This window comes from Procambarus clarkii, chromosome 92, assembly GCF_040958095.1.
Source record: "Procambarus clarkii isolate CNS0578487 chromosome 92, FALCON_Pclarkii_2.0, whole genome shotgun sequence".
NCBI classification, from domain to species: domain Eukaryota; kingdom Metazoa; phylum Arthropoda; class Malacostraca; order Decapoda; family Cambaridae; genus Procambarus; species Procambarus clarkii.
Window position 1 is genome coordinate 9877052 of NC_091241.1, and position 12785 is coordinate 9889836.

At 36.0% G+C, this 12785-nt stretch overlaps 1 protein-coding gene across 1 annotated transcript in view; it reads right to left on the minus strand.

Annotated features, from left to right (window-relative positions):
- Positions 1 to 12785, minus strand: part of LOC123775067 (ubiquitin carboxyl-terminal hydrolase-like faf) — a 73838-nt gene that overhangs the window by 12869 nt on the left and 48184 nt on the right. The window contains 11 exon segments of the mRNA XM_045769881.2: positions 512 to 612; positions 1283 to 1438; positions 2157 to 2326; positions 4947 to 5154; positions 6248 to 6373; positions 7648 to 7817; positions 8719 to 8854; positions 9194 to 9308; positions 9819 to 9966; positions 10989 to 11142; positions 12405 to 12546. Of these exon segments, the coding sequence (XP_045625837.1) occupies positions 512 to 612; positions 1283 to 1438; positions 2157 to 2326; positions 4947 to 5154; positions 6248 to 6373; positions 7648 to 7817; positions 8719 to 8854; positions 9194 to 9308; positions 9819 to 9966; positions 10989 to 11142; positions 12405 to 12546 (1626 nt within the window).

Consider the following 12785-nt stretch of genomic DNA (forward strand, 5'->3'; position numbering starts at 1 on the left):
TACGAGTAAACACACATTTTCACTGGGAAAAATCGTAACAAAAGTAATGTGCTACATAACTCATTTACCAAGTTATAAGTGGTTCAATGGGACATTATTAGATACTGTAATTTTTGTCTGGAAGATGTGGGTTTTGCTTTTTATTTGCATTTATTTTTTATGAAGAAACAGGGTGTGCTAGTTCAAATAGTTTCAAATCAAATATACTGCGACAAATTTATAAGTTCTTTAGTAAAAAGAAAAAAGTATGACATCACGTCTGTATTTTACATGTTCCCAACATATTCAATGTTATAAATATAATTTGCCAACTAATATCTACAGAGACAATGTCTTGTCTGTGATAATGTTTCTGCCTCAAAACCTGGAACAATAAAAGAGGAAACAACAAAATTATGAAAGAAAGGATGAATGTACACAAACCAAGCAAAATAATTCATCTTAACAAGATGGCCATTACTGTATATTTTGTCTTGTGCATTGATGTAAATGAACCCAAAACAGTACTAACGTTGCTCGGCCATAAAGGATCTCTGCTACTTTTGGTTGGATAGGCATTAGTGGTTCAGGGCACGACGTGTCTCCATGGGGGTTAGGAAGAGGTGTTGTATTCTGAAAGAAAAAGAAAAGAAATAAAATGGGGATACTATAATTTTAATCAATAACCATGTGTTTTGGTTGCTGCTGATTACGAACGGCATCCCTAGGCTATGACATCTAATGATACGAAGAAAGTGTTGCAACATGTGCAGATGTGCAATGATTACAGGGTGAGCATTCGTTGCAATAATGATTACAAGAAATAGGACCTAACAAGTACAAGGAATATAATGAGTACATGGCTTGTATGTTTAGGCTAATGAAGCCGCCCCTGTTGTGATGACACCACAAATATTTTCAAGTGACAACACGAGTTTCAAGTTAATATGCACCTTGTAACAACGAATGCTATCTAAATCTAATCATTTAGCAAAATTACATTTTTTATAATCAATCTTTTCATACACTGAAGAGTGTTCAAAGTCACCTCTTCCTTATTCATGATTACACTTAATATGAAGCTGGGAATTATGAAATAAAATATGCAATATATGAATGGCCATAAAGCCTCACTTCATACTAAAAATCCTTTGCGTATTAGTGGCTTTATACAATATACACAATTCATGTACCTACTAATAAACCACTAACAAGTTCTAATATATATTACACAAATACAAATTACAATATAATAAATACCCACTGAAATTTTACACGAAACCAATGCCCAACTCTGACTCACTTGTTGAGAAGACTGTTGCTTTTGAGAAACGTCACACGATCTTATCAACTGTGAAACCACCTGATACAACCGCCCCAACTCTGCGTACTGGTACTTGATGGCTGGACCGGGCCCCTCGTCCAGTGCCACCAACATAAACATTTCTACCACATTTAGCTGAAAAGGAACAACAAGCTCATAAGAAACACACACTATATTAACAGGTGGGAAGACGAGCGATGGAAAGCCCAGCGGTGTGATGTGCCGAGACAAGTCGAGGATAAATAATGATGGCATTGCAATATGGTAATATATAATATACATGATGGTATTACAATATGCAGTAAATGTTCCTCTAAAATAAACACAAATTTAACCTACAGTATAAACTTATTACCCTGTTCTTGTTATAAAATATAAATAATTGAAGGCTTGTCCAAAATGTTAGAGGCATTATGGGCACTACAAATATGCAATAAACCTATGGTATTTTGGAAAACAAAGCTTCATGAGTATTTATATGTATATATATACACGAGGTCTTAGAAAAGCTTAATAGCGAAGAAAAGGCTAGAAACACAAATTTGGAAGAGAACTACATCAGACTTTTTTTATCATGACAGCTTTATATATAAAAAAAAATTCAGAGAAAAAAATAAAATAATGGTAACATCTTTATCCTCCATCAAATTCATCACAGAAGAATGAAACTATATTACTGCCACATTCTTATTAATTAAGTTGTAAGGAAGGAAATTATGAAAAAATGCTAAGCCAGAATGATAACATGGCACAAGAAAAGAATACAACGACAAGATAGGGAAAGGAGAACAAAGAACAATGGCAGCAAGTAACAAACCTGCCAAAACTTGACTTGAAAGATAAGCAGGTTTACCTTCAGCAGTTGTAATTTTTCTGGAGGCCCCAACGAGGCATAGAGATGGAAGAGATGGAAGTACTGCGTTAGGTGTCGACCATGTTCTGACACTTCTTTGTTGAGCAGCAGCAACACGGCCACAACCAACTGATCGCTCAGAGTGCACCCACCACCACTTATATCAAGTCCTGTAATCAACACAATGTACTTAATATTACGTTTGGGCCACCATCATTAAAATCGTCAGTCGACTTTCATTACTCATTCTCTCATACCTGTAATTGACTCGTTTGGATTTTACCAACAAAAACCTACATTTTTCAAATATGTATCTAACAACCATTAACTTTTACCCTTCTCACAAAAAAAACAAAAAATTATCACTATCAATTAAAAACCTTATACTCATTAATTTCTAATAACACACAATAATGTTGAACAAAAATATAGAAACCCTATGTTGCTAAAGTTATTCCACTAATAACTACAGTGGAATCTCAATTCAATGAATGTTTGGTTGGAACACATACTTTCCATGCCAGATCTGCTCACCCAATTCAATGGATAAGAGTTTGCTGAAGTAGGGAATGTGTGGATTTGCTTAGAACATTTGGACCGAGTTCAAAGGTGGCGGCAAAAAGACAGTTGGGCCTTGGGAAAGCCACTTACCACATTTAAAACAATTTTTTATATTTTTTGGCAGAAGTTTTTGTTCAGTAAACTATGGGCACTTTAGGAAATGTATATGTTTATCTCTCAGAATGTTTGATAATGTTTATTGTTTGTGATGTGTGTATGTATGTATTAATACGATGTACTTAATGGCGTGAGAATAGCTTGAGCTACCTCATCCCTTTGTGTGTATTTTACCTCAATAAACTTATTTCAATTTCAATGGGCACTTTTTCCTTTGAAAATGAGATTCAGAGGCTTGAGCATAGAAAATATGCTAGATGTAGTTAAATCTTTTACAGACAGGTTCTCTCGAGTGTTGCCGATATATGATGGGTTAAATTTCACTCGGTGAAATCAGCATATAAAGCATGGGTAAATGTTAGGTATAAATGGCACAATGTTACTAAAAATAGTGGGAAAGCCATTCAGCAAATTTAAAAACCAAACCTATGGTTATTTAAATTTTGAGATTACCTGGTTTTCGTTCAATATTATGGGTCATTTTGTCCTTTGAAAATGATATTTCAAGACTATGGCATAGGAAAAGTGTTAGATGGAGATAAATCTCTTTACAGACTGGTTCTCTTGGAAGTTGTCCTTCACATGACAGGTTGAAATTAAAATTTTGCTCAGTGAAGTCAGCCCTTAGTGTTGGAAATATTAGGGCAAGAATGGTAACTATTAATTAACACTTTCGCGCTAACCGGACTCACCGAGGAGTCCTGTTTCGCCTAACGCCACCGCATAGTGGACATAAACTTATGTCCTCTTTTAAAATATTTGTATAAAATTCAATTTTTATCCGATTTACTTTGGGTTTGTTTCAAACTGCGCGCCATGAGGCTCTCTTTCTCACCAATAAGGCTGCATGGTACAATAAGTTCATGAAAGGTTCACAAACATAACAAAAGTAAAAACCATTTCGTGTGTGTTTGATTCTCACTGATATGTTCCAGCGTTGTTTTATATTTGGCGCTCTTCTATCTTACGCTTTGTTGATCTTTTTTACCTACGGGCTCATAGAACATTCTATTGCGAACACATTGACACAAAAATGAATGACGTACATAGAATAATAATGTCATGAGAATGAAATAAGTATAAACTTTCAAAGCGCCGTGCGTCGTCCCGTCACCGACACCGGGTAACAATTTCACCACTTCCCACACTCTTGCGGGCGGGCCGCAATCATTATTCTACGCTTATATTCATATCACCGTGTTGGGAATTTCATTGCGAGTCCATTGATACCAAATTAACGCTGTAGAACAAGTGTGGAGGTGATAACAATCCCAAGAGTAAAAACATTTTGTTGCTGTTGGGCGCTCACGGCGAGTCATCTTCGTAGTTATTTATTTGGTGCTGGTATCCCTATACTGTTTCGTGACTTTTTTTTACTGATGTTCTTCTACAGAATTTTATTGCGAACACGTTGGTACCAAAATGAAATACGTAGCTCGAGAACTAAGGTCATGAGAGTAAAAAGAGTATACACATTTTTGTTTTTACGCTTACGCGGCAAAACGCTGTGAGCACTTACGGTTGTTTCGATGACCTTCGCGGAGAGCGCGAAAGTGTTATTAATTTTAACAGCTCCAATCACGGTTTTGACTGATTTTCGTAGATGGACTTGACATTACAAGAAACGGCTGGAGCCTTGGGGAAGCTATTGAAGATATTTAAAACCCAATTCTATGGTTTATTTTTAACGAGTTGGCAAGGATTTCATTCACTTGGGTATGGCCCTGCTTCCTTTTAAAAATAATTTTGAGGCTGGAAACAACAAATAAGCTAGATGTGGTTAAGTTTTTGCAGACATGTTGATTTGGTAGTTGTCTATTATAGGGTGAAATTAAATTTCACAAAGTGGAATCAGCCCAGAGGGTGTGGAAAAATGCATCCTGGAGGTACCTCCAGTTGCAATGAATCCCTCACTGTAAAAAATTTGGGTTGGTCCCATATAGTTTCGTTGAATTGACATTTTACTGCATAGAGAAAAAAAAAAAAAAAAAAAAAAAAAGAGGAATTTTAAGGCACAAACTTCAATGTAAATGCTAACCAGAGACAAACTAGAAAACAAATTAGCAAAATGGCAGACATAGTATTTATTCAACGATAAACAGTGTACTCTACCTGGATGATGCTTCAAAGGTCCCCATCCTAATGGCTGAGGTGGGTCATTACGAGCACAATGACCCACCAAGACTATTAGCTTGCTAAATACCATCCGAACTTCAGGTGCAGGGCATTCTAGTAGATATTCCATAAAGCGGTGTGGCTGAGTAAATAATACATGCTGTGCAAACCACGCGCGTGTATGGACTGATGCCCTTAAATGGACCTGTTTAATAAAAAAAGGAGGGGAGTAAAAATACATTATGTTACAACAACTTCAAATGTAAATAATGACCTGATCTACAGTACATTCATCTTTTTCTGTATTGTCTTATAAATCCATATGGCCATTCTCAAAGCCAAAGGTTCTGAACACAAGGTACATAAAAACCTTCATAACTTTTACGAAGAATTATATAAGGCACAGAGGCCCCTTTTTTTTATGCCAGCACTCGCTATATGACGACTCATCACGTGTGTGTTTGGATTGTGAATATGAATATTATCTTACTCGCCAAAACTTACCCACAGGCTTAGAACTGCGGCAGATTATATTGCAGCGAATACAGAATGTGGTAGTAATGGAAGGGAGGGAATGAGGCAAGGAGTGAAAGGTCAGATTACAGTAAGGGAAAGTGCTGGATATCTCAAAATGTTTGCACAAGTTTACCTTTATGGCTGAAAATAAATACTGTAATAATATTTATACAACACTTAACACAATGCTTAATTTTGATGCAAATTTAAGTTTGCTTCAAATTTACGACTCCAAGATACAGTAACTGATCATTGGTTGGCAAATTTCTTAATGAAACTTTAAAGACTAAATATTATGATTTTGGAGGCATATATGCTTTAAGGAATAGTTCTAAGAATAACCTTCCAAATGTGAATAATGTTGAACTATTCTTACAGCCGGCACTTATCCTCACCCCCTCCAATGAGCATTAAAATGATTCAAATGTCTGCCAGCAAAGGGCTACCTAGCCCAGTAATATGGTTCATTCTTACACCACCACCAAATGTAATTATTAGAACTTTGAAGCTCATACACAACAGCATTTTACAGAAATTATATGGACACTTTTTTTTTTAAACATTGAAAGCTATACATTATCCTTACTGAGGATACAGTAGTGTGCCTAATTAATACATCATGTGGCCAGTAGACTGAAGGTGGGTCTCGTGATAAATCTCATTTGCCATAGGAAGTAGGATTTATATAAGTAGGCCCACAGAAATATCTTTTTAAGCACATCCATGAACTAAAATAGTAATGATACTTTAGCAAAACACACAAGTGCATCCAGGTCCTTTACCTGTAGCGCATCGTACCACTCCGGTGCTGGGCCCCGCAAAGTCTTTTTAGTATGTAGACCTACTGAGAAGAGGAACTTGCTGCACAGCTGAGTACTGATCATGGCAATCTCCTCACTTTCTGCAACCTGGAAAGAACAATTTGATAATTGGTAAAGTTGAGATTTTAGAAACACTCCAGTAAATAATGGACTGGAAACAGGGTTGAAGATTCATGGAAATTTTTTTTGGGTATCATAATAGATGTGGGCTCAAGGGAGTACTTCAAGCAGAGGTTCAACAAAAATATGAATGAATTTGGGTGGATATAAAAAGGTGCTGCTTTGTATGAGCTAAAACGTCTTCTGTAGTTTCCTTTATGCTTATGTGTTTACCTACATTTATATTTATTCTGAATGTGATGTGTATAACCCATTCTCTTACATTATCTATTAGCAGTCCTCAAAATTTGTATCAAATATAGCAGTACATAAGAACCCAAGAACCCAGTTAACTGCAGAAAGCCAACTGTCCTGTGTGGTAGATCCTACTGTATACCCAATTCTCTATTCTATACTACATTTCCTCCTGTAGATTTTGCTCCAGGATGATAATATTTTACTGTACAAATTTGGGACCTGGACAACAATAAAGGTTGTTTTCCCTTGTATAAGTAGACCTGATTATGTCTTGGCCCCTGCATTTCATTTAAATTCTTTATTTCTACCATACCAAAGTACCTGGAACTTAATGCTGTTAAAACATTATATTTTCTGTTGACCAACTGAAGACAACTTAATTTTTCTTGTGTTTTTTACATAAGTAATTTTCATACTTTTTGTCTAATCTATATTTCCAACACCCATACAATAAAATGCGTAGCATAACGCATATAGCGTTATGCTACGCTATAATCTGTTCCTAAAATCAACAATTTCCAAACTATTTGGCTATAGAGAAGCTATCTCCAAATCTAAATTCATATAATTTAAACATGCCATTGTGTTGACGTATTTAATACCATTAATATCCCCATCTGACATACCCATTCAACCATTCAGATTTTGCAATTTCAATATCGTTCAACAAATTTCTGGTAACTATTATTACCTTGATTCAAAACCTTATATCTGCCAGCATTAAACTGCATCTGCCAAGCATTCCTCAATTCTAAATAGTCGAAGTGATTCTGATTCGCCCCCTCCATCATTAATTTTTCTTACTATTTTTGCATCATCTGCAAATTCCTAAATTCAAAAGCAAATTCGCTTTTCAATACTGTCTAAATTGCTTTATATACATACATATGGTAAGCAAGAGAGGTCCCAGGACAGACATGGGACACCATTTGAAACCTTTTTTCCACTCCGCCTCCATGCCAGTTACGCTGTGTTTCTTTACAAGCACAGTAATGAATACTTACCCGATCTTGTGGGGGTTGGAGGACAAAGGTATGATTTGTCATTATAAGCTTCTTGAGGAACTGAAAGTACTCTGGAGAGAACTGGGAGCGGGAGTGCATGAATCGCACATTTTGCCGTACTACCGAACGGTCAATAGCACTTGGCATTTTTATTAACCCTGGCCGTTCTGCTGTAAAGAAAAAAAAAGAGAACATTTTAAATAAACTTGGTAACAAATATTTAAATATGTAGTCTATGACTATTTGTCTTGGCACATCATTATGATGGAACCGTGTGGAACTGCCATGGAAAATATACTTTACTGAGTCCGAGTGAATACAGTATAGTATGTGAATTATAATTTCAACCTTTCACACCAATAATAATATCTCTAGGGTAGGCATTTGCACATTTCTAAGCATACTGAACATTTCATCAGCATAATGCCTTGTTGGAAGCATGAGCCGAGATAGTTCTATACACCAGAAAACACTTATAAACACAGGCAAATTATTAAAAATTTAGAGCATTTCCAATGAAGCAACAAATCAATTTATATCTTTGATAATGTGTGTGTGTCTGCCTTTTCCAAGACTGGAGGCCAGACACTTGAGGCTAGCCTCACCCAACTTTGCAGGGTGACTGGTCTGGAGTACGACATGGACATAGCATGGTCATGGTTGCCAGAATTCAAGAGGGATCAGTGTGACATTCTGACCCCCGACAATGGGTTACAAACCATTGGGTTACAGTGCCAGATATACTAGCCCATTCTCTGGAGTTGTCACATTAACAACTCTACTGTTTTGCCTAACCTGAAACATACAAAACCAAGCAACGTACCAAACATATCGAGGCCAACGCATGGAAAACGCCAATCTTACGTTGCTTTTATTTGTACTAATATGTCGCATTTTTAATGGAATAATCAATGTCTTACAAAATGTGACGTATTAGGCGAGAGAATGTGTTGAATTAACAGTAATGCATCGAATAGAAACCTACTGGAAGTAAACAAAATAAGAATGTCAAAACCACCACAAGATATTCCTACAAGGGTTTCATAATTTTAATTATGTGACAAGTCTCACCTAAAGTAAGTTCACTCATCGAGTTACTGAGATTATCCTCCTCGACATCTAGCCGGGTGTAGAAGAGTAGGTAGGCGTTCCACCAACGCTTCTGTCGTCGATAGCTCACTCTCTTCATGATGTTGTCAAAAACTTGCTGATAGGGAAAAATTACCATTAGTTTTCTACATGATTTCTTATTTACACAATTTAAATGACTTTCGAGCAGATATTGAAAGCCTCTAGAGTAATTAAACCTTTTAATATACACAAATATACATTGCAAATAAAGAATTAATATTTCACATCCTCTAGAGCATCTGCTAAGGAAATATCAAGTTAATACAATTGATCTGTATTTTCAAGATCGGTGCTGTACAAGAGTACCTTACACCTATGGTTCAATGGTATAATATTTCAGTACATTAATGGAATCAAATCTTACTTTAATCCTGTTACATGAATTAGAGCAACTTGTACAAAATTCCAGTCTTACCTCGCCCATATATTCTCCTCCAAAACACTGATTTTTCATTTCATCTTCATCATCCATTTTGCATTCACTTACTTCTCCATCATCAAACTTGTACCACCGCTGATCATTTCCATTCCTGGGAGACAAGACATCAATTAATCCAAAGTTAGAAAACAGCAACATATGTTTAGCCACTTATTTCAAAATATAAATTACAGTCCAGAATATTTACTGAATTTAGTTAATATTAAAACGAAGGATATTTCACTCTTTTTAACGAAAGAACACACTAGGCCCAACAGCCTATGTGAAACGCTTCCGAGCTCCATTAACAAATTATCTTATTTGTATCTTTTTATTTTTGCAGAATGCTCTGTTCAGTCAACTCCATCAAAATCATCACACCCTTATATCCTTTCTAAAATATAATTTTCCAATCTGAATCCACTGCCAAGAGTTTGGTATTTTGCCTTTCTAACACCACAGTGTTAGCTAAAGTGTTAATAAATATGAACTTCCAGAGGGGAAAGCTGGTGGGCAGATTTGATTTGTTTAGTGAACCCTTAAAAGGGAAATCCAATTATTACAAAGTCTTTAAATACATATTAATAAAAAATGACAATGAATTACTCTAGTAGAATATTACCTGTGTAGAATATAAGAGTAATAGTGGCCACCGCTGGCCTGGCCACTGTGAACTACGATGCCAGTCAACTTGTACTTGCTGCATACTACAGTCTTCATATCCTCTGGGTCATAATCTATTAGCTCCCCATTTCTTGCCAATCCAGCAACTAAAACAAAGAAATTATATACAGTACAGTAGTCATATTTTGTTAACATTTTTCTAACTTCAAATGTGAAGTCTAAACCAAATTGTGAGGAGTAAAATTAATTCACATGATAAAAAATTAACTATTTTAAAACTGATGCATTGTTTCCTCTGGAAAGCTTGCCATTCTTGAAGTGCAGATGAAGTTGGCAGCGGCACAATGTTTGACGGCCACAAAATTATTTTAAATATTAAGCGACATATCAATTGTCATTTCTCTTAAAGAATGTTTTACATTCTGGTTTTGCCATCATAAAGTGAAGCTGCCATAACAGGATTGCACTATGAAATAATGTACAAAAAATAAATAAATAAATAAAATTAGCATCTGCATGAAATATTTGCCAAGTTTTTCTAACCCAGGCTTCCACTACACAAGCCACTGTCCTCCCCCCCCCCCCCCCCCAACACATTCTGATTTTAATCTGTTATACAAAGACTCCTTTTTGTCAACCACACACTTCCAGTATTTAAACTGATTTATCACATCTACATTCACATCAATTACACATGAACACCATAATTCTGTTTACACACAATCTCTGCATCCTTCACAATGAAATATTAAAACTATTCTCATTTTTACATACATGACATCTGTCACCATGTTTACACACATCACCAATATCCTTAGCCTACCCATGACACACCTACTGTGCACTAAGATTAAACAAGTGAACTCATTCAACCATTACCTTACCCCATGAACAACTTCCTAACAAAATTTATTAGAACTGGCATATTTTCTCCAAGTTTATCAAGGCCAAATGCACCTTACAAACTTACTCACTCCCTTTCTCATTAATTCACTATCCTGCTATAAGATGTACACACTTTACTTGGTAAATCTAGTAACAACCTCAAACCAATGTTACCTCTTATAGGAAAGGTCAAAGCATGTTCCATATAAATACAGGGTAAATATCATCGGTGGTTCCCCTGCATGCAAGAAAACCACCAAATCTAAATGCAATTATAATTCACCTGTATAAGGGTCCATATCTAACTCTCGGGGAAATTCAAAGTAGTCGTTGAATTTAATTGAGCACTCTCTTTCCCAGTCATAGTCAAATCTCTTCAGCTGTATTGCCATAATTGGTGGAAGCTTCTTCAAGCATATTCGCTTAACCGTGTCTACCTGTGAAGTGAAGCAAAAACACTTAAGAGGTTATAAGGTAAATATTGTGCCTGACAAAGAGGCTTCTCACCAACTTTCTTAACAAAAATGACTAATTAGTACATTCATATGTACTAATAACACATTGAACATTCATCTCATCCATAGATATATCAGCTGTTGAATGATCTTGCACTTTTCTTCAACCAACAAAACCAATCATGTTCACATTAGCACCACATTAATCACAAACCCCTTAGTCATTAAAGGCATTCTCACCATTTAATATTCATCCACCTAACTGTTAGTGAATGGAAGTACTGATGGAAAATGGATCTTTTTAAATACAAATAAAATAAATAAATAAATATATTTATATATTGGATTTCGTCCAATCCATTAAACAACATTAAGGATGCCCCTTAGCGCCCCTCCAGGGCAGCATTTGTTCCTTTTAACAGGTTTAACACACCAACCACCAGGTCTATTATCTTTCAGCATGCACACCTCCACATAAGTTTACAAACTCCACACAAAATTCAGAATGCTGTGTTGGGATGTGGAATACATTTAAAGTGGTAAACTAGAATGCAACGGAGACGAGGAGGAGAGAGATATGAGCAGCCCAAGGTCTGCATCTGTGCAGAGTACCGGAACTTGCATGCATGACATTCAAATTACTTCTAAAAACATTAAAATGACAAGAACCAGGAAGAAAACACACAGCAAATGATGTACCAGACAATAATAAGGTTTTACAAGAGTTATGATCGAGATGCCCTGTACATAACCTTTCATAAAATCGTAAGTCAATGCAAATGTAGTTGAAAGTAATTAGGTCTGTTGCAGATTCAGCTACAAATAAACTTGAGCAAAGCCTTCAAGCATAATTTTCAAGTGTCATTTAAAGCTCAACTGGTGCAGTATATCAGGTCTCCCACAGTTACTCCACTCACTACCTTGGCAAAGTATTTTCCTTGTACAGTACTGTATTTTGTGTTATTAAGTGTTATTGACTAACAACATGCCTGGTATCCCCAGCCCTGTTTCTGGGTATCAGGATAACAAATTAGGAACCGACTTTACAAGCAGCAGTCTTGTGCATCTCATATCTGACAAAGCCTTTATAGGTCAAATGTTATCTAAAATGTAGTCTAATCATTTCTCTACATCAATGTACCACTTACTACTCTCCTCAACTAACTGGGTATTTACAAGTAGACAACAAATATTGTGCAAATACACAGCCTCACCTAACCACCAAGAAAACACAATCAACTTGCCTTTTTGTCACACTTTTCACAGAGATACGCATTATCCCCCTCCAAGAGATCGCCCTTCACGTACTGCTCTAGGGAATCGTAAAGGTTGCTGTAGTTCCGGATGTCTATACTGATGACAGTAAAAGTTTCCTCTCTCGAGTACCTATGGAAGGGTAAAGGATATTTTATAAATATACAGTATTTAAATATTCACTAAAATTTTAAAATTTGTATTTTAGGTTCTACTTACAGGAAAAAGCAATTTCCAAGATGTCCAGGACCAAGCTAAGATTCAGTAATGAGAATTTCAATGCAAGTGGCATCATTTATGCTATTTGTTGCATACACAGTGCCACAACAGAGCCAGCTATCAAAACAGTATCACCGATCTGACCAGACTGC